This window comes from Amphiura filiformis, chromosome 2 (assembly GCF_039555335.1).
Source record: "Amphiura filiformis chromosome 2, Afil_fr2py, whole genome shotgun sequence".
Classification (NCBI taxonomy): domain Eukaryota; kingdom Metazoa; phylum Echinodermata; class Ophiuroidea; order Amphilepidida; family Amphiuridae; genus Amphiura; species Amphiura filiformis.
Window position 1 is genome coordinate 80,373,110 of NC_092629.1, and position 23,898 is coordinate 80,397,007.

The 23,898-nt window shown below is 35.8% G+C and overlaps 1 protein-coding gene across 1 annotated transcript in view; it reads left to right on the forward strand.

Annotated features, from left to right (window-relative positions):
* The window catches only part of LOC140146673 (transient receptor potential cation channel subfamily M member 5-like), a 30,805-nt gene extending 10,489 nt beyond the window's left edge, over nt 1–20,316 (forward strand). Inside the window, exons 4-12 of the mRNA XM_072168542.1 lie at nt 1,298–1,432; nt 3,685–3,915; nt 4,487–4,661; nt 11,761–11,917; nt 12,485–12,681; nt 14,150–14,258; nt 16,312–16,344; nt 18,295–18,359; nt 18,555–20,316. Of these exons, the coding sequence (XP_072024643.1) occupies nt 1,298–1,432; nt 3,685–3,915; nt 4,487–4,661; nt 11,761–11,917; nt 12,485–12,681; nt 14,150–14,258; nt 16,312–16,344; nt 18,295–18,359; nt 18,555–18,580 (1,128 nt within the window). The 3' untranslated portion in view covers nt 18,581–20,316. The remainder of the gene's footprint in view (nt 1–1,297; nt 1,433–3,684; nt 3,916–4,486; nt 4,662–11,760; nt 11,918–12,484; nt 12,682–14,149; nt 14,259–16,311; nt 16,345–18,294; nt 18,360–18,554) is intronic.
* Nucleotides 20,317–23,898: the final 3,582 nt, after the last annotated feature.

Genomic DNA, 23,898 nt, shown 5'->3' on the forward strand with positions numbered 1-23,898 from the left:
TGATGCCTAAAATATAAAAAATGAGAAAACGGTTCCTTTAGTCGATCATGCTTTTTTCGATGAGCATAATAGCCTACCTATATGTTGCATTTATCGAGTTATCGTGTACCTAAATCCCCATTTTACCGAAAAAGTGAACATTGAAGTTATGGCCTTTGAAGTTTAAAGTGGTCACATTTTGCACTTTCATCGAATCTCACAGAAGAATGCGGCAGTTCTCGTTTTTCTACCTTACATTACGTAAACGTCGGTTAAATCCACAGCCCCTTGAAAAGTTTGAGGGGAAAGTACTTGAAAAAAAAACCTCACATTTTGTGAAATCATTGCTTCCGTGGTGCTTCTATAGGATGCGCCGCGAGTGCAGATAAGCGTCACGTATGCGTAGCGTATATGTGCGTTAACAAATTGCACGACTACAAAACGCGATGCGTTGTTGCACGCGTGTACCCCGCTGGTACAACAAAGATTTTCTTTCCGTTTAAGTTGCGAACACGAGTGAAAGAGGGAAATAAACTCCATAAAATAGTGCCGTTGGAGTTTAAAAATCTGGATTTTCTTTCCTTGTATTTATAAAAAACATAACCAAGTACAAACATATCAAAAAAGCTCCATTTCGGGAAAGATACAACATCTAGAGTACACAGCCGCGTTAATCTCAGCTTTTTTGGGGTTTTTTTCTCGTGTATAATTCATTATGACTGTTTAGATCAAAATAGAAAAAAAACCTTTAATGGTCAAATGAACACACAAACGAACGAACACACAACATTTCCCTTATAGTAAGATAATATTAGGTTAAGGTCCCAAATGAACTTTATATGGCATTCACATCCCAAGTCATTAAGCACATTTGTTCCAAACTGGCGGCCATTTTGACATTTTAGATGATTTTCATCTATTGAGATATGTATCGTGCCGGATTTTTTGTTCAGGGTGCTTTTTAGGTGTCATTGGATAGAGCAAACATCCAAGTATCAGAAAAATATTTTTAACATCTTAGATTTTAAAATGGCCGCCATTTCAAAAGGATTTTACCTGATGATTTTCAGCCGTGAATGTTATACAAAGTGTGGTGACAACAACTTACATTTATCATGTCAAATGAGTTAAAAATACATGGCACTGATTTGATAACATCTAACTAGATGACAGCCATATTGAGTTTTAAATTGCCCACCACTTCAAGACCAATATGCGTCAAACTTGGGCTTTGAATGGCGTATACAATTCATTTTGGGCAGTACCCACATTATGCCAAACAAAAAATGTAATGACTCCTTCTTATACCCCGAAACAGGTGTTTTACATTCTCTTCCTAGCATTGTTTACCTACGTGATGGTCTCTGATCAGCTATCCAATCGATGGCCTGCTGGATGGGAGTGGTTTCTCATTGTATGGGGAATCACCTTTATATTGGAAGAAATACGACAGGTAAATGGTATTGTGGTGGTTTTCCACAAAGACAAAATTTAATTTAATTTAATTTACAACCCTTTACCTTGACGACCAAGTAATACTCAATACAATCAATGAGTGAAATTTTGCCCAATACTAATTTTAAATTGTATACTTTTTAATTGTTACAACCTGTAGTACCATTTTCATGTTAAAGCCAGTACTGAGGGGCATGTTATCATTTGATTGAAAACACATATAAATTTTAGTTCAAGTATGAGTTCGGTTGATATTTTTATAGTCCATTGTAAAATCTGCCTTGATATGATTCTGTAATTGTAAAATGCCATGTCCGCGTGTCAAACTTAAGCTAAACTCCATTCGTTGCATATACAACATACTCAACCGCTGTTTAGTAAGACGCATCATACGCTGGAACATAGAAACATTACAAACTATTTTTATTCTTAATATATCAATATACATAGGAAAGAAGCAGTACAAACAACATATAACACACCAGTGTATGAGATCAATAATAATCTATGCTTATCCGCCAGCCGAATATAATCATACAAATAAGGGAAGAGGCTTACGCATCATACACTGGAACATAAAAACATTTAAACATTACAAACTAGCACACAAGATCAAATTAATGATGCTTAACATAACATGTTAGGCAAGCAAAACCAGTACGAATATTTAGCATCAACAGAGTGAATTGCTCATTCAGTCCCGATGTACAGAGCATTTTTGTTGCATGTCAAGTTCACAAAAGCTGCCACTTTTTAATAAAAAGCACTTAAAGCAGGTATCTGGTAGACCATTTATAATGACACCAACGATTCAGTACAACTCTCAAAATGTGCTCTCGGCTGTCCTGTTTGTAGAATCCTCGAAAAATAAGGTTCTTGGAACTGGAAATTACCCTAAACTATAGGTTGTAACACCCAAATTTATACAATTTAAAAAGCATGTTGTCAAAGTAATTTCCTAAGCTACTATACAGTAAGCCAAATAATTAAGGTACCAGTTACGTTTACCCCCTGTATATCCTAAACAAAGGCAGATATGTCATAATTGGAACTAACAGCCAATAGCTGCATCTTTTAGCTTGAAATTGTTCAAGAAATAAAGACACGACGATCTAAAAACCCAAGGAAGAAGCAAATCTAAAAGTTGCAGTTTACCACATTGCATGCCCTATTGACTTGTACACAAGGTGTTCGCGAACAAGAGAACTAGCGCCGTGCTTTCATTGATTAGCACGAAAAACAGGCGTTGTGCTTTCATTGATTAGAACAAGCGAACAAGAGAACTAGCGCCGTGCTTTCATTGATTAGCACGAAAAACAGGCGTTGTGCTTTCATTGATTAGAACAAAAAAGTGCAAATTTTTATTTCGTATCTTCATTAGGTTTTGGATCACCGTTTCTTTAATTCTCAACCAATTTCAACAAATAAGATCTTAAATCGGAGCTAAAGAGTACAGACATTGGCTGTTTGTTTTCATTTTGACATATTTGTCTTTATCTAGGGTATACAGGGGTGAACACAACTGGTACCTTAATTATTTTGCTTACTGTATAATCTTTGTTTCAATAAAATCGGTGGTCTACAAACGAAGATGTGGCCAACTGTGTGAAGTAGTCCTAAAACACCTTTGTGTCTTTGTGTAGCAAAAGTGATTGAATTGAGTTGAATCATGAACTATCGGTGCTCTTAAGATGAGTTATGTTAAACAATGGGTCATTTAAAGTGGTATTTTAATTTATAAATTTGAAATGTCATATTATTTATTTACTAATGTTAATTAAGTGAAGGAAAACATTCCTTTAATTGTTCTGAAATTTTTGACGATAAGCAAGTTCATTCACGCTGTTCAAACTTGATACGAACGCGAACATGGCAAAAAGTGGCCAAACTCGGGCGATTAAGTAAAATCGGCCGGACATAGCGTTCGAACCTGAACTAGGAAAGAAACCGTAAATTTTATTGTTTAAGTCTGCAATTCTATCCGTCCTTTTCAGAATTCAGAACCATTTTAATCTCTAAAATTGTTATTTCTAGCCTTATGCATGACTATATTTGGGACTTCGTTTGGATATATTTTTCTAAGAGTGTATCTACCACTACGAAATATCCATCAAAAGTCATGCAATTTTTGATAACAATGGACATGTTGCATACCAGCTCTTCGTTTGTTATTACTACACATTAGAAATACAAAACAAACTATGTGTCGGTCCAAAGACCTTTTACATGACCAACTTTTGTTTTCTACAGCTGGGAACTACTAAGCAAGAGATGAAGGATTATATCAAGAATCGCTGGAATTGGATTGACATATTCATGCTCGTGTCTTTTACTTTGGGGGTCATTCTGCGTCTTACAAACCATCGTCGCGAGGCTACGATTACACTTGCAATCAGTGTCTTTGCATTCTATTTCAGACTGTTCCACAAGTTGACATATTTCAAGTATACAGGACCCAAAATCCTTATGATCGGAAATATGGTATGTTTACTTGTTTCATATTAACTAGTAGGTAATAATGTTATATTAAATGTTATTTCCCGACTCCCAATCGAGATCTGAAACTGAGTAATATATAGTCGAAATAAACAGTGCCCTTCGTTTAACATTACAATGTCTTCATCAATTTCAAATAGGCCTAACTACTAAACTGATGTTACAAAAGCGCACAGTTATATAGCTCCTTAATAGACTCTTTGTTGTACATGTCGTATGGTTATCTCAATGACCGATATTAGTAAGAAGGATTTTTTAATAAATGTGCATTGGCCTGTGGTGTTTTCGATGGGTGGTCAATCTATGTAGTAAAAATATATACAAAGGCTATTGATTGTATAGCCCAAATGGAAAAAAAAACACACGGTATATTTTCATGAATCAGAGTGTAGATGTGGGTTAATTGATATTTCCCTTCGGCTCGGAATTCCAGGCCGAGATTGACGCAAATTTGTGGAGTTCATTTTATTAAGGCAAGATTTAAAATTTGTCCCCCCTCAAAAAATATCGCTTGGTATACCAATGCCACTGATCCTTTTTACCATACGTGTTACAGTTGATCGACTTAGGTGTCTTCATGGGCATACTTGTGATAGTCATGATTGGATACGGCGTCGCAGTAAAGGCAGTTTTGTATCCGCATGTTACGGACCAGTTAACTGTTTTCACAGAGATATTGTATCGGCCGTATTTTCAGATTTATGGAGAACTGTTTCTTGAAGATATTCGAGGTAATTACTTACTTTTTTACTTAAAAAAGTAAATCTACAACATTGTCCTTATTTTTTGTTCTAACAGTGGGTGTGTGATACTGGGGACCGTCTCCGTTTAGCTAACATGGGCAATGTACTGCAAACAGCCTAAAATACAGAGTGCGTAATATCAAAAACAGTCCCCGGTTGATAGCTTGTAGTCGCAGAACAAACCTGCATGATTTGTTTAAAGCGGATCATTGTCTCCGTTTAAGCGTAGAGAATAGAGAGATTGCGATGTTCCATACACAGCACGTGTACCGTACGTTTAACGTACGTTTTTACGTACGTTAATACGGTGTTAAATATTGCTAGTTTCGGTTCCAAACTGGATTGTGCTTATTCGTCACGAAGGTGAACAAGGCTGCTGGAACAAAGGATTATATCAAGAATCACTGGAATTGGATTTACATATTCATGCTTGTGTCTTTTACTTTGGGGGTCATTCTGCGTCTTACAAACCATCGTCACGAGGCTACGATTACACTTGCATTCAGTGTCTTTGCATTCTATTTCAGACTGTTCCACAAGTTGACATATTTGTATATATCTAGATGATATCTCATCTAGGTCGATAGAGGGCATAGTGATTGAAAAGTTAACGGTGACCGCAGGCTACCGTCGAGTCTCTGCATAATTCAAACAGCACGCTTTTGATTTTGACTAAAATTTTGACATAACATGCTGCTTAATGTTGCCCAAAAACATTATTTTGATAGATTATGTATCGCTAAATCCACATATCATGACTTTACTTTCAAAATGAGACTTTTTCATCCTGAAAGTTAGGTGCGTTGCAAGAACTTCGACATGTCGTGAAATCAGCTTATTTCTACGTAACACCTGCGTTTTATACAACGTTGGAGTTCAAAATGTGAAATCGCAATGTCATTTTTATATGCAAAGGCGACTTTAGATAACCAGCGCTTCCACCCTCTTCCCCAATGAATACATGAACATACTGCAGTTACTGTCCGTTTTCCTATACACAATACACAGTGCTCTCACCATTGACGCGTGACCTTTACAAATGATGTATGTTGGAAGAATGGACACTTGCCTAGTTAACATCACTGTGTGAAAAATAACCAGCCAATATTTTATTTATTCTCCAAAACTTCTAGCAAATATATTTCTCTAACATGACCTAAGATTACAGCTAGGTTAGATGTTCAGAAATGGTCGCACTTTTGTAAAATATGAGTGAGGGCAAGGCATAGCTAGCCAACTCCCCGTGTTAATTGAATGGAGATTTGACCGAAAATATTGGTATCGGACCGCTCACTTCTGAAGGATGCCACAAAAAACGGTAAAAGCTACATTTAAACTATTCTAAATAGGTTCTAGAAAATATAGTTTTGTAACATGTCCTAAATTTTTAGCTAATTTAGATGTTTGGAGAGGGTCGCACTTTTGTGTTTTAGGAAGGATATGTAAACGACAGATAACACCAAAAATATGAAGAAATTATTTCCAAACCGTGTTAAGTCAACAATCATTATGTTGCTCATTTTGAAGAATGCTGGTTAACAAAAAGCAGGTCTTTGTCTCATTTCGTGAACAAAGATACACATACCATTGTTTCCTTTCGTTTCCTTTATAATCGGTTACCCAACTGAAGCTATAATACCAGCTTTATTGCGATGTCGCACATTGAAAACAGACACTTGTGCACAACCAGAGAAGATCTGATTTAATCAGTTGAGCTGCTTCAATGAGTGTTATCTTGGTTTAATAGCTTTTAATGGGGTTTAAGTCCTGCAAAGGTCGAGATGAATTCTACTGTAGACATGACTGCATCATGATACAAAACCCATACAAGTCCATCGAGAGTGATTTTGAGAAAACTAAAAAAACAAACGTGTATCATGTGTATCCAATCCCATTTGGTCCATTCCCACTTGGACCATTTCCACTAGGTCCAGTTCCCACTTGGTCCAATCCCATTTGGTCCAATCCCACTAAGGCCATGTCCCACTAGGTCCATGTCTCGCTAGGTCCATGTCCCACTTGGTCCATGTCTCACTATGTCCATGTCCAATTCGGACCAATGCATAGCCCTACATGTACAAGAAAAGATGACAAAATTGGAAGAACAGAAAGGAAACGGAGATATGCATGTGAAAAAGAAGGCATGAACAGAAATTAATATTATCTAGACCACTTAACAGGCTGTTTAACAGGTTTGTAAATTGTGTTGGCATAAATGTGTGCAAGATTAAGAGGGTAAAGATTTTGGCCCCACATATATATTATGCTGCTGATATTAATGTTATCATCCAACTGTTTGTTTCTTTCTTTCATTGTGTGTTGCAGGGTTCGGTTTTCGCGGGCAAAAACATGTTTTGCCGGTAAAGTGGCAAAAATTGGCAAAACCCTCCAATTTTTGCCCGGGTTTAAACCGGCAAAACTGGGAAAAACTCACTATAGTCACCTAGATATTAAAAAGAAACATAGAAAGCTCATAAACAGTAACACAAAACTTGTAATGAATCATTCAACATATTTTTGTCCTAAGTTTTGAATTTGATAAATGCCACATTTCGGCAATGAAAACGCATGCCTTTAATTTCTTAATAGTAATTATGTTACTTGTAGAAGATTTGTTATCTAAACACAAGATGAAAATAAGTTATTGTATATAATGGGAGACTTCAATATTAATTTGCTAAATGAAGATGTGCATGCACCAACCAATGAATTTATTGACATAATGACATCTTACTCTTTGTATCCAAGCATTACAAAACCCACCAGAATTACCTCACGATCTGCGACCCTTATTGATAATATTTTTACAAATTCTCATCATAAACAAAAGGCTGGTATAATATTAACCGACATCAGTGATCACCTGCCAACTTTTGTATCTACAGACTTATCAGTTTATAAGGAAAATGTTAGCAAAGATAATAATATTGAAATCACAGATTTGAGCGAAAAAATATGCTTATTTTTAGCAAAGGTTGGGATGTGTAGATTGGGATGATGTGTGCTCATCTGATGATGTCAACAAATCGTATATGTCGTTTATTAATAAATTTAATTTGTTGTATGATGAATGTTTTCCAAAAAAGAAGTTAAAGAAATCATCTATGAAGTATAAACCAAAGTCCCCTTGGATTACACAATCTTTGATGAAATGTATAAGAAGAAAAAATCTATTATATAAAAAATCATTAAACAGACCAACAGAACATAATATTCAAAAATACAAAATGTATCGTAATAAACTTAATATTACTCTTCGTTTGGCAAAACAAAATTATTTCAGCAGCTTGCTAGATAAAGAAAAACACAATATGAGGAGCACCTGGAAGATTTTGAATTCTATCCTTAGGACTTCAAAAAAACCTATTTCGGATAAATTCATCAAAAATAATGAAACCCTTACTGACCCAAAGGAAATTGCTAATGAGTTTAATAAGTACTTTTCCAGTATAGGCCCAACTTTAGCCTCTAGCATTAAACACACTGGTAATGATTACAACTCATATTTGAAAAATACTCACTTTAGTGCTACATGCTTTCTGCGACCTACAGATGAGGAAGAAATTGCTAAAATCATTGGAAAGCTTGGGAATAGAAAAAGCCCTGGCCATGATAATATCAAATCAGATCTCATTAAAACAGTAGCGAATGAAATTTGCTATCCATTGAAAATGTTATTTAATCTATCTCTTAGTACTGGAACAGTACCTGATGATATCAAATTAGCCAAAGTTGTTCCCATTTATAAAAAGACAACCCACAACATTTTGGTAACTATAGACCTATCTCTGTCTTACCCACTTTTTCTAAAATTTTGGAACGTATTGTTCATAACAGGTGCTGTGATTTCTTGGTCAAAAATAATATTTTGTATCAAAAGCAATATGGATTCAGAAACAATCATACCACTTATATGGCTGTGTTAGATTTTGTTAAGGAGGTTAGTAAAGCTATTGATGATGATAAATTAACTGTAGGTATTTTTATGGATCTGTCAAAGGCCTTTGACACCATTGACCATACTATTTTACTGGATAAACTGTATCACTATGGGTTCCGTGGGATTTCTCATGCATGGTTCTCAGATTACCTTTCAAACAGAAAGCAATATGTTCAATTTAATAATACAGTTTCATCGCATGAAAAAGTAATTTGTGGTGTACCTCAGGGTTCTATACTTGGGCCACTACTTTTTATTCTATACATGAATGACATTTGTAATACTTCAAAACTGCTATCGTTTATTCTTTTTGCTGATGATACCACTGCATTTTTTCTGATAAAGATATTAACGTTCTCTATGATACAGTGAATAATGAACTGCAAGAAGTATGCAATTGGTTCAAATGTAATAAATTATCTCTTAATGCTTCTAAAACTAATTTAATGTTACTTGGAACGGCCTACAAAACGAAGAATGCTAAGGTAGATCAATCAATTCAATTAGACGGTTGTAAACTGACAAGAATTACTAGTACAAAGTTTTTAGGCATGATTATAGACGAAAATTTGACATGGAAATCTCATATTGAAAATGTTTGCAAATTATGTTCCAGAAATCTTGGTGTCTTGAACAAAGTCAAGCACTTCTTGCCCAAAAATTCATTGTATCAATTATACTGTTCTTTTATCTTACCTTACTTATTATATAGAATATTGTTATGGGGTAATGCACCTATGACCTATTTAACGAAAGTATTCAAGCTTCAAAAACGGGCCATAAGAATAATATCAAACAGCTCATACTTGTGTCATACAAAACCATTGTTTGAAAAATATAATACTCTGAACATTTTTGAAATATATAACAAAGAGCTGGGTATTTTCATGTATAAGTACAAGAAGGGTTTACTTCCGTCATCATTTGATCATATTTTTACTGAATTAGGGAGCTTTCATGGATATGATACTAGATACAGAACAAATTTCCGACATGAAATTCATAAAATTAAAACTGTTTTTAACACAGGACCAAAATTATGGAACAGTTTACCTGAATCAGTTAAGGATGCAATAACTTTGAATTCTTTTAAGAAAGCTATCTCTTCCTTCCTAAGTAATACAAATGATCAAATGAGTAGTAGATATTCCAGTCTTGTGAGTCGGTAAATTTCTGATAAATTATCACCATAATTGTTTTTCCCTGGAAACGTTGCAGTTTGGCTGGATTGCGGGTGGAGGGTGGGGTGAAAGCTTTTTTTTTCCCTTGAATATGGTGAAATTTTGGTGAAGTGGTGAAGTGTTTCGGCTTGGGGTTATGTTATCATTGAGTTGTTGTTGTTTTTTTGTTACAAGATTATCCTATACTTTAAATGCTTTAGGCCCCTAGTTTCTTAGTAAGTACTTAAGTTTGCAATTTTGTGTATTTTCATAATTTAAATTATGTTAGGGGTTCATTCATGTATTTTCATGGCTGGGCGGTTGTTTGTGCCCGAGGGCATAAACGGCCGTTTAGTCGTGTGGATATATGAAGGAACCACGTTCATACAAACCTGAATATTTTATGATTCTTATATCATCAAAACAATATATAAAAAAATTACAAATACATTATTAAAAACATGATTTTCCTTACCCGACGATCTCACATCCGGGACGACCAATCACGAGCGCTGTTATATAGCGTGTATGTATGAACGTAAATTAATGCTTATTTACCGGTTGATTAACCGTCATTTTTAATTTGCCGGTAAATTAACAACACTGACTTATTTATTTTTGTTTATCCTTATTTGTTAGGCCTCCGCACTTGTTTTGTTTAGTTGTTATGTGTGTGTGTTTAATTTTTTTTGTAAGGTGGTGCAACACTTTTGCAGGCATTTGCCTTTTGTTGCATCTCCTCCATCTTGTGTTTTTTAATCATTTTGGTGTTAATTAAGTATTTTTGATGGAAATAAATTGAATTGAGTACAATTATCCAAGGTCTTAATTAAAAGAAAAATTCCTCAGGGACACTCAACTTTAGAAGTGATGGGTATGTGCCTCGGCATAATCATGATAATTGGGACATTTTCTATCCGATGACGTGACAATGTATTTTTCAAAAATTGTGTACCCAATGACCCTTTTTTCAAAATGTTGTACCAAATGACCACCTTAAGATTTTTTTATAGCAATCCCATTTTTTAAAACAATATAAGGCCCCTACTTCCCGACTCCGGTAGGTACATACACGTCGCTTTTAAAATATTCCCCTCCCCAGACTAATTACAAAAGGACCGCTTTTTCATGTTAAACTGTTCAAAATAACCCACAAAAGCATATTTTTAGACAGGTGAAGTGAACATTTTTGTTGCATGCTTGTGAGTATGGAGGGGTCCACATTTTATATCCAATTTTTATTGGGGTCTTTTCTTGGATAATTCAAATGACTTTCATGCACACTACATGTAGATGAACTGTTGTGATATTTAGCCAAACAAAAAATTATTTTCGTTTGCGTATCAGTTTAATGACCAAATTATCATATTTAAGAACAACTATTTATAATAATATAAAATTAAGACATACAAAATTACTTGAAATTCAATTTACATATTTGGCACAAAGAAGTATAGAGTGAGATAAAACACAGCCTAAGTGAGGACATGGCCCTAGTAGGCAATGACCCTAGTGGGAAATAGGGCCTAGTGGGACATGGACCTAGTGGAACATGGACCTAGTGGAACATGGCCCTAGTGGGACATGGCCTAAGTGGGACATGGCCCTAGTGGGACATGGTCTAAGTGGGACATGGCCCTAGTGGGAATGACCTAAGTGGGAAATGGCCTAAGCAGGACATGGACTAAGTGGGACATGTCCTTACTGGGACTGGAACAAGTGGGATTTGGACTAAAGGGATTTGCCGAAATAAATACAGAAAGTAGAAATAATAAGTACATTTTCGAGATTTGGAACCAACGTCCCTTTACTATATTTTGCAAAAATAGCGACTCGTTTATATCGCTGAAACCGTTCCCCTTCTCAGCCGCAACTACCGACGTAGAAATGGATGTGTAGTTTTTCTTCTTTTACCATGATAACAAGCCAAATATCAATGATTTTTGTAAAATACGTCTTTTATAATTGTTCGCCCAAATATCAATAGCAACGGACGCAGACAGTGCATGTTCGAACAACGAAACGGCCATAACACTTGGAGCGACACCGTGTCCTCAGAATTCCCGATGGGGTATATTTTTTCTACCACTCTACATGATATTCACCAATGTGTTGCTGCTTAATCTTCTCATTGCAATGTTCAGGTAAGCATTATAAATATAGCTCAGCTTCTGAGCCTTGATTTGAGTCCTTAATAAGGTTATTATGTGTCAAAATGTGAACACCATGACGTAACCTCTCTGAGTTACTCTAGATGTGCAATTGAATCTCGGCTGGCAGCAGCGGTCACTAAATATTTCCCGATCAGATGGATCTCGGAGTCTGTGGTGATCAGAGTGTTGTGCCCTATAGTCACTAAACTGGACTTGACATCACGAGGTCTCTGATTAAGAGCTAGATAGATATTTACCGCAACTTGTGGAACATGAACTCAATTAGTTTACAAAACTCATAGGGCAGCTATATTATTCATTAATGTAACCTAAAAGTGAGAAATAATCAAACTGAGACTTCAGCTAGATCCAATTCAACTTCTTTTCTTGATTACTTGTCACTCTATATCACCCCTCATGCGTGTTGTTGTATACATAATTCCTACGGGAAAGTGTTTTTTCTGAAGTTAGACCTATAGGGACCTCTGGCCACTATTATTTAAAAGGAGTAAATACATTGGCCACTTAAACACTTTTCTATTTGTATTGTGTTAACAGCCACACATTTGACAAGGTGGAAGAGGAAAACGACGTCCACTGGAAATTCCTGAAATACTCACTTACAAAGGAATATTTCAACAGACCATACTTGGCTCCACCTTTGATCATTGTAGAGCATATTATCCGCTTTACTGGATTTTGTCTAGGATGTTGTCGGTGTACGTCCAAATGCAAATGGACTCCAGCAGTCATGGGTAAATATCAAAACATTATAATTAGTCTCCTCCGCAGCCAGTTTGGTTACGCTCCCTCCACACAAGCAGTCTGTCAATGGACACTTATAACGCCGTTTCTGATTGGCTACACCTATGTACACATAGAGCTGTACATACGGGAACTTGATCTACCTCAGTCAGCTGGCGAGCGATGCAATCTCGCAAGTGCTTTCTTCCGAGTCAAAATTGCTCATGAATATGAAGTAGCTCTCTAGCCGATCGACCAATTGAAAGCCTTGTTTGAAGCCAAGCTGGTTGACGTCGCGCCAGAAAACCGTTACCCAATCAAAAAGGACCAGTTCGTTATCATTGGCAGACTGTTTGTGTGGAGTGAGCGTAACCAAACTGGCTGCGGAGAAGACTACATTATAATGTGACTCGAAGTGATTGTCACTTTGTTTTTTTCGGGAGCCGATACGTTATATTTCTAAATATAAACTATACTAAAATGCAGCAAACCTTTGACGAGCGCGACTACCATAATGTTGCAAATTCGGCGCTAACAACGCGTACGGCGCACAGTTCATTCATAAATTTCCACTCGGCAACAACAGATCGCCTCAGCAGCCAATCAGAGACAAGTGCGTGCAACGCAGTAAATACACGATGTATCATTACAATACGCGCTCGTAAAGGTTTACTGCATTTTAGTATATATACCTTATATACAAGCCATATTAAATTACTAAATATCCTATGAAAATACTTTTTCCTTGCTTATTCTTCTGTCACGATTTCACACGAAAATATTTTTTCCGAGGGGAGTGTAAGTTCTGGTTTGTGTCTTTTACATCAATTCTTAAAATTGAATATAAGAGCAAGAATGTCTTTAGAAGAGAGAGGGACGGTTGAGCACTCATAAAACCTACCAAAGAACTCAAAGGGTTGCAGGGATTGTTAAATATTGGGGTTTTTTTTATACAAAGCAAAACAGACAAGACCCTTCGCCTTCTTTTCCTTCGGCATGTCTATCAGACAGTTTGTGCCGATTCGAACCGGATCCCCTTTTGACATCAGACTTTTGTTCCCTAGAAACAATGGTGTTTGACAAGTGAAGTTCTAAATATTTCCAAGTGACACATACAATATGTTCGTTTTAAACATAAACTCCTCAACAAAAGTTTGGAAAGTTTTTTCAGGCATCTGTATCTCCAATTATTTGTGACATATTCATATCGTGTTGCATATCACTGGATAGCTACAATACTCCCCTTTACAATGACACCCCATGTGAAACAATAACATTTTTCACGGCTGAGTACACGGCTTGTGAATGTAGTGGGGTTTCAAATAGGGTGTCATTGTAAAGGGGAGTATTGTAGCTATCCAGTGATATGCAACACGATATGAATATGTCACAAATAATTTGAGATACAGATGCTTGAAAAAACTTTCCAAACTTTTGTTGAGGAGTTTATATCTAATGTTCACATTTTTTCATTATCAGTATGCAAGCGTTCCGATGAACAAATTGTTGCGCGTACAATTAAGATGGAACAACGTTGTGCATATGGACACATTCTCAGCAAGCGACGAAAACAACGAGCGGATGCAAGGTAAAAAGTGATTTTTTTCTCTTGTGTGTTTTAAAGATGTGGGGGTGCTTGGTGGATCGGCATTATTTATTTAAATATTTAAATATTGATTTATTTATTGTATAGTTATTATATAGGACCCATTCCATGTCAACTCCAGGGATGTGCACCGCAGCACCTCTTCATTTTTTTCTTTTTCTGTGTGGTGGTAGATATTGATGAGAAAGTAAAATCCTGAAAATTTGAGCTTCATACTCCATTAAGTTTTCCCGTGGCATCAATTTGAAATTTAGGGGTCAGCGTAAAATATATGTCGCAACGTGAAAGACGACGTTTGGAGGTCCATAAATGTATAAAGGGAACCCTTTACAACTTTGAAAAGTATGTATCCTGGGGTACTTTTTTGTGTAGAATTCAAATCTGGCATCAGAAAACTTGTAACTCCTTTACTTTAAAAGATATAGGGCCCTCAAAATGCAACTTCGTGATCCAGGACCAACTTTGGGGGGTCAGAACTCCAAAAGTAAAAATAATTTTATTGTCCATTTTTTTGCCAGTCAGAGCCCTTTGGTAGGACATTACTCTTATCCAAGATTGAGCCTATTAGAATACTTTTAGCTGAGATATTACCCATGCAAAACCCCAATTGTACTTTTTTTGTACATTTTGACCCCTCTAAAAACCAATGTCAGACATTTTGACCCACCATCAACTTCAGGTATATTGAAAATATGTCCTTGGACAACATTTCTGAGAGATATTGGCTTGGGGTCTTGATGGCTTCAACACATTAGTTAGGTTTGCCTTCTCCATAGAGTTGTACATTAAATCATTATACATGCATTCAAATCTGGCATCACTTCCCTGGGCCTCAAGGAAGAACAGATGATTAATTGTGTTTTCAACTGATTGAGTGTCCCAGGTTAAAGAAGAAATAAAACAAACAAACAAAAAACAAACATGCAAAATCAAAAATGTGTACAACTCTATGGAGTAGGCAAACCTAACTGATGTGTTGAAGCCATCAAGACCCCAAGCCAATATTTCTCAGAAATGATGTCCAAGATCTTATCTTCAACATACCTGAAGTTGGTGGTGGGGCAAAATGTCTGACATTGGTTTTCAGGGGGGTCAAAATGTAAAAAAAATGGTTTTGCATGGGTAATATCTCAGCTAAATGTATTCTAATCTGCTCAATATTAGATAAGAGTAATGTCCTACCAAAGGGCTCTGGCAAAAAAATGGACAATAAAATTATTTTTACTTTTGGAGTTCTGACCCCCCGAAGTTGGTCCTGGTTGGACGAAGTTGCATTTTGAGGACCCTATATCTTTTAAAGTAAAGGAGTTACAAGTTTTCTGATACCAGATTTGAATTTTACACCAAAAAGTACCCCAGGATACATACTTTTCAAAGTAGTAAAGGGTTCCCTTTATACTTTTATGGACCTCTAAACGTCGTCTTTCGCGTTGCGACACATTTTTTTTACGCTGATCCCCCTAAATTTCAAATTGATGCCACGGGAAAACTTAATGGAGTATGAAGCTCAAATTTTCAGGATTTTACTTTCTCATCAATATCTACCACCACACAGAAAAGAAAAAAATGAAGAGGTGCTGCGGTGCACATCCCTGGAGTTGACATGGAATGGGTCATAGTTAGTTAGTTAGTTAGTTAGTTAGTTAGTTAGTTAGTTAGTTAGTTAGTTAATTAGTTAGTTAGTTAGTTAATTGGTTTAGTCTAGTTGGTCTAGTGGTTTAGTATACTAAGCAAGCTTCGAGTTGATTGTTTTCTGCATAGCTATTTCTCATTATTGGCAACGCCCCTCTGGAATCCAGCACAGTAAAAAACATTCAGTAACCTTAAAATAAAAACAGAAATAAGCAACTTCATCAATTCCAAGAACAAGACTATGTAACATCAAGGACTAAGAATCTAGTTCCTTCCAAAAGGGATGTTGTGCAGTATTCTAAAGAAGAATATAAATGAATAAGAACATGTACAATACTCGCTATGCAAAACAATTAACTATTGGTTGATATCATTCTATTTCTTATTTATATATGTAATTTAGCCTGAGGAGTCGTGTTGAGGAGCTGGACTGCAGGTATGTATAATAGTGCTGACTCAATCGTTTTACTATGTCTCTTTAAATATAGTGCGCAAATTAAATAAGTTGCCATTTTCAAAACAGTTTGTTACAAGTCGACTAAATATCAAGAATCTGATAAGGGTACTAATAATTATAATTAAGCGACATTCTCTTCTTGTCAGATAATTGAAGACTATGATGACTAAGATTCAGGCATTGATTCAGGCGAATTGGAGATAAATGATTAAAATTTTGTCGTTGCTGACCATATGAGTCGATTGGTTTTTCTGTAATCCATTATTGGTTTGTATTGAGAATGTTTGGTGATAAACGTAATAATTCCGTTATAAACCATCATCTCGAGAAAACTAGAGATTGATGGTGAAAAGCAGTGTGGTATTTGCGAGGGGTTAGGGGGTTAATCCACCATATGATTTGGTCAAGTGACTCATCCAACAAAGAAAATGTTACCCCCTAACCACCCCCTTAAAAATCAACCCCCAAAATGTCACCGTTATTTTGGCCTAGAATAGTGTAAAATCACAACTTTGCGCGATTTGCTAAGGGAGGAACTAATAACCGATTTAAAGAAGTATTTTATGATTTTATGATCCTCTTTTTATGGGTTTATTGCCACAGGATCTAATGCCATTTCGTCTATTACCAGGAAGGCTAATAATAACCATTTGTGACTGGACACCACGAATCAGCGTTAAGTCGGCCCGGTCAATTTTGTTTTATTTTGTGTTTAGAAAATATATATCATAAGCTTTAAAATGGTATATCATTTGACTTCTAACGATATCCAGAAGCGGGGTTATGGTTTGTTGAACTCTGTTCCTTCAACAAAATTGTACCTTTTATCGGTTCTACGTGTGTCTCTTTTTCCACATAATACATATCAATCAGTCATAATTGGCGGTCATTTCAAATCATCCCCAATTCAACGAGGTTCAGGAATGTCCTCTCATTGTTAATTGTTTATTATACCTACCTAGACAAAATACAATGCTTTGTTATCCACCATTGAACAGGATTTAGCCAAAGCAAACAAAGTAAAGAACTATTCTATAGAAATAGGTAGAAGCTTATTATCCTCTTCAGCGATAGGATTATTGATTGGGTTAAACAGTGTTTGATGAGATACTTGTCGCACTGAATTGATATACATGTATATACGACCTTCACGCAAATTTTACACTAACTCGGAATACTATTTGCCGAGTTTACGGCTCATTCGTAGTGTCCACTCACATTTAGACTAAAAACCAGTTTGTCTAATATGCACATGGTCTGATACCATTTGGTCCAATGACCATTAGGTCAAACACATATTTTTATAACCAGTTGTCTAATAATCGCATAGTGTAATAACCATTTCGTATGCATCGTTTTTCTATATCCCTTTAAATACAGTGCACAAAATAAATAAGTTATCATTTCAAAACAGTTTTGTTGCAATTTGACTATATATCAAGAAACTAAAAAAGTACTATTATAATCCAGCGCTATTCTCTTATTGTCAGACAAAACTGGAGATATGATTAAAACTTTGCTTTCAGGACTATGTGAGCCGATTGGGTTTTCAGTAATGCATTATGCCGATATAAACCATTCTTTCAAGAATTTTAGAGATTGATGGTAAAATAAAAACGGACCAGTATCAGTGTGGCGTTTGCGAGGTGTAAGGGGGGGGGGGGGTAAACCCCCCTAAAATGATTTTGTTTGGTAACTCACCCCCCCAAGAAAAAGTTAACTCCTCGAAAATTGTATTTTTCTAAGAAATTAAAAGATAAAATTGTTTCTATAGCGTAATTAGTAACGTATGAGCTATACAATTTGATAAAAGTTGCAGCAATTTTACTATGTCATATCAAGTTCACCTGGTCCAATTGTCGCGTCAATATTACTTTATTTTTCAACATGTAATTAATTGTTGACACATGTTTTGATTTTATATTGTAGCTTAAAATGTCGGCATAAAGAGCTTGACCAAAATGTGAAAGAATTGAAAACACAGATTAGTAAAGGTTAGTACACAATTTTCTTTTTATATGCCTCGTTGTAAAAATAAATACATAAATAAATATAAAGTCTCAAAGAGCATGACTGGCGTGTTTGATTATTTGAGAATCAAATAATAATTTAATTTTAAATTGGTCAATCCACTTAAATCTATAAATTCATCGCAATTAATTGAAGGTGTATATTATTTAATTTTGCAGTAACACGTCACATGAAGTTGGAATAGCGTAATTCTACTGATGGTACAAGTACAATCTTCCATCGCGCACCGTGCACATACTAACTCACCCCGCAATTCGCAGACACCCCTAAACACTCCAACTTCATAATCACAAATCCTCCCCACCCAACATCAACACGTGTACAGTGCACTCGTCTTTGCAACTATTAAAATACACAGTATACCTATTATCATTCAAGTTAGCTTCCTGTACCACATTCACAGCCCAATAATTGACACCCAGCACAGGAAATCTGTGAGTAAGTTGCATAGTGTGTAACCAGAACTGTTTCTTGAAAATAGTGTGTGAAAAGCAGAAGCAGCCCCGCTCCACACTATTCCACTTACTCTTGTGAAATTATCACTTGTGTACGCATTCTCACAGATTTCTTTTGCTAGGTGTCAACTATTCGCCAGTGAATGTGGTCCAGGAAGTTGTTCCGTGTCAGTGAATTTTGCTGTTGTGTCAGTTGGACAACTGCTTGGTTACTGACATGTGTTTAGAGTAGAGTATTGAAGTAACCCTGTATGTAATTTTAGTTCATTTTTATGGAGAGGGTTTTAAGATATGACCTTGTGCAAAATGTAAGTTTCTTTTTGAGCCCAGTTTACAGTACTACTTACTATACTAATAGAGACTTCTATTACCAAAAAAATCTTCTTGAAACATATATCGTAGTGAGAATTTATACTGCACAATGTATATCCTTCACTTTTCTCCTAAAACTAACCAATCTACAACATATTGGTTTCTATTGGAATCAAGTACTATGCCAATGTTTATAATACAGGAATAATAACAATAAGTTATACTTTTTAGTAAGCTGCAAAAAAGCCTGGTAACACGCGTTGCGGTAACACACGTTACACTTATTCCGGTCATAAATAACAAGTCATTGCTGATGGAAGAAAAACAAAATTCATCAAAATCAATATTATATAACAAAGTTACATCCCTCACGATTACTGTGAAACAAAACCATTATTGAAGGTGTGTAAATGAGATCCAATCTTATGCATTTGTAAATGAGATCCAAACTTAGGCATTTTTTCTTTTAGAAAAAAATCAGTTTTTTTGAAGAAATTTCATAGTAAACCTGTATCAATGTACCTGGAACATGACTCAATTTAAAGAGCTTGTTGATCTGTTTCGTACAATGCCCAATTTACCATGGTAGTATTGGTATTTTATAAGTATTTCACTTTTTCATGGAATTGCCCATATTGTGTGGCTCATTAAAATCAGTTTAATAAGTTTCGAGGTAAAAAAATGCAAATCTCTTATTTTTTATATTTTATGAGGTGACTATCCTGTTGATGACGGGCTCCATGGGTGTCAAAATTATTTTGAGGCAATGAAGTGAATAATATGTTTCATAGGAATGCATTTATGTTTACATGTATGCATGCCTCATTAAAAATGATAAAGCTGGGTTGCAATTCAAAAATAGAAATTACGTTACAAACAAAACCCCTTAAACGGTGCGTCATATTTTACCACCGTTTTACCTCAACATTGGGGCACATTCCACATTTAAAGCGTGTAACCAACAAAATACGTCAATAGTATTGGTTCAAAAGTTATTACTATATTAAATATTCATGAATGATAGAGACTCAAGAAGGGTTGTATGAATTACAACCCGATAAAAATCTACACATTAGTGGTTTGTGTAATATATTCCAGAATTTTTATGATCATAATGACCACGTGTAATTTCTTGCTTTTTGTTTCTATGTGAGCACATTTAGATGTGACACAAATTATTTTGATTTTTTACTCCTTTTTTCTGTAGTTATAAGTAAAATGTATGGGAACCCTCTGTACAAAATTTTTGTAGTGAATTGCATAAAATATATGTATTTCTATATTATAATCAAAGTCACTATATTACTCAGAAGATACAATTCTCGTATATTTGTATATTTCATATGATTCTATAAATGATAAAAGGCATATAATGACTGCCGTTTGATTAATTATAGTCCTCTATAGTGGTGAACATGAAAGTAATGGAATGGAGTGAATATATTGTTTCATATGATTATACGTATATTATGTATGCCTCGTTAAAATCAGTTTAAAGGCCCATTCAGTGATTTGCTAATTCATCCAGACGATTGTAAAAATCTCAAAATTCAGATTTTGGTACCTTTGTCATCGTCATAGATGTGCTAACATAGCCCGCTAGTGGTTCAGCCGAAAGCCTTGTATTTTAGACAAAATAAGGCAATTTACATGAATCTGTAATTTATATACTGACAGTATTTAAATTAACGACATGTATTTGAATGGGGCTCCAACTTCGTCAATACTGCTGTTTTCTTCGTGTTTTGCCAAATTTTCCATTTCAAAAATACCAAACGACAATTTGAATGACTTATCTTTCACTGTTAAGCATTTTATAAACAATTTGAAATTTTTTACACTTTCGCTGGGATCACTGAATGGGACTTTAGTTTTAAGTTAAAGAAGATACAATTCTTTGTATGCTTATGTTGCGTAATTTGCCTATCACTTTGTTAATACGTTACATATGGGTCAAAAGTATGTTTAAGGGAATATTGCGTTTCATATGAATACTTTTTATTTACATATCGTCCCTTGCGGGGGAAACCTCGCATGTACTTTTGAACATGGATAAAGCCTTAAGGTGTAGACTTTATATTGAAGAGGTTGTTTCATCCATGTTCAAGGGCCAAAAGTACATGCAGAAAACAGCTCATATTTACTTTTGGCCCTCGAACATGGATAAAGCCTTGTTTGCTTCATCCATGTTCAGGGGCAAAAAGTACATATGAGCTTTTTCCAGTCCAGTGACGATATTATATGCCTGATCAAAAATGATAAAATTAGGTAGTAATTCAACAAACGTACATTAAGTTAAGGTGGCTTTATCGGCTACGGTATCGTGTATAGAACTCCCTGAAAATGATATAGGATGTGTGTATTGATGAAAAAAGCGTTTTTGACTTACGCAATAAGGCTAGTAAGTGATAACAAACTCAATAACCCGAAGAAAAAATCCACACATTGGCTGTGGAATATAATAGAATTTATATGATCACATAGATATTCTAAGTTAATTTCTCGCTAAACTTATGTGAGTTAAATGTGTAAGTAATACAAATACCGTAAAATTCCGTCTACAAGCATATATATGCCTCTAAACGAGGTTTTTTTGACACAAGAGACAAGAGGCAGACACTCTCATCAAAAAAATTTTTGGAGTTTGAACAACTATATTACTGATAAAGGCGGCTATACAAACATGTATATTTGTAAGACCAATCTATTGCAATGTTTTTGAGAAGGGTATTGGCCTGTCATATATTTCGTTTAAAAAAACCCTCGCATAGAGGCATATATGCTTCTAGGCGGAATTCTACGGTAGTTTAGTTATTTCTCAAATTTTGGTAATACAAGCTGTATCAAAGTTATTGGCACTCAAGTACAACATGCCAAGAATGTATAGTAGTATAACTTGTTATACAATTAATCAACACATTATTTGGTTCTTATGTTGTATTGTGATGTGTCAGACTCATCCATTATCGATGAAAACTGATGGGTACCAAGCATTTTGATAGAGCTTGTAGGTACAAGAGTACACTCTAACCCTAACCGCCTAAGGGCTTTTTGGCGACGGGAAGGGAACGAAGGAAAGAATAAAGAGAGAAAAGAAGGAAGAAGTTGTTTGCTCTGGGTGGGATTCGAACCCGAGACCCCTCGCGTATGCCAAGCACTCGGTCGGCGACACTTTGCCACGGGTCTTGGGCTTCGCTGGCCAGCGAAACCGTGCCTATATATCACTTAGGGCGATTGCGTCATCACACCACGTGGAATGCACGCACGAACAGCGCATATATCAAGTAGTATTTTGTAGTATGCAGGAGGGTTAGGGTTAAGGAAGCCTATACTGAGTTTCGATAGTGTTAACCTAACCCTAACCGCCTAAGGGCTTTTTGGCGACGGGAAGGGAAAAAAGAAAAGAATAAAGAGAGAAAAGAAAGAAAGAAGTTGTTTGCTCTGGGTGGGATTCGAGCCCGAGACCCCTCGTGGGCTTCGCTGGTCAACGAAACCGTGCCTATATATCACTTAGGGCGAGTGCGTCATCACACCACGTGGGATGCGCATATCAAGTAGTATTTTGTAGTATACAGGAGGGTTAGGGTTAAGGGAACTTCATAATTATAATCCGGTGTAAATATTTTGAACCTCATAAAATCTGTATTACTCATCTCCGACTTCAAATAAGTACATGCAGAAAACAGCTCATATTTACTTTTGGCCCTCGAACATGGATAAAGCCTTGTAGGTGTAAACTTTATATTGAATGGTTTGCTTCATCCGTGTTCAGGGGCAAAAAGTACATATGAGCTTTTTCCCGTCCAGTGACGATATTATATGCCTGATCAAAAATGATAAAATTAGGTAGTAATTCAATAAACGTACATTAAGTTAAGGTGGCTTTATCGGCTACGGTATCGTGTACAGAACTCCATGAAAATGATATAGGATGTGTGTATTGATGAAAAAGGCGTATTTGACTTACGCAGTAAGGCTAGTAAGTAATAACAAACTCAATAACCCGAAGAAAAAATCCATACATTGGCTGTGGAATATAATAGAATTTATATGATCACATAGATATTCTAAGTTAATTTCTTGCTAAACTTATGTAAGTTAAATATGTAAGTAATACAAATAGTTTAGTTTTTTCTCAATTTTTGGTAATACAAGCTGTATCAAAGTTATTGGCACTCAAGTACAACATGCCAAGAATGTATAGTAGTTTATAACTTGTTATACAATTAATGAACACATTATTTGGTTCTTATGTTGTATTGTGATGTGTCAGACTCATCCATTATCGATGAAAACTGATGGGTACCAAGCATTTTGATAGAGCTTGTAGGTACAAGAGTATACTCTAACCCTAACCGCCCAAGGGCTTTTTGGCGACGGGAAGGGAAAGAAGGAAAGAATAAAGAGAGAAAGAAAGAAGGAAGTTGTTTGCTCAGGGTGGGATTCGAACCCGAGACCCCTCGCATGCCAAGCACTCGGTCGGCGACACTTTGCCACGGGTCTTGGGCTTCGCTGGCCAGCGAAACCGTGCATATATATCACTTAGGGCGATTGCGTCATCACACCACGTGGGATGCACGCACGAACAGCGCATATCAAGTAGTAGTGTGTAGTATACAGGAGGGTTAGGGTTAAGGGAACTTCATAATTATAATCCGGTGTAAATATTTTGAACCTCATAAAATCTGTATTACTCAGGTTAATAAGAAAATGAATTCTCTGTTAAGTACTTCAT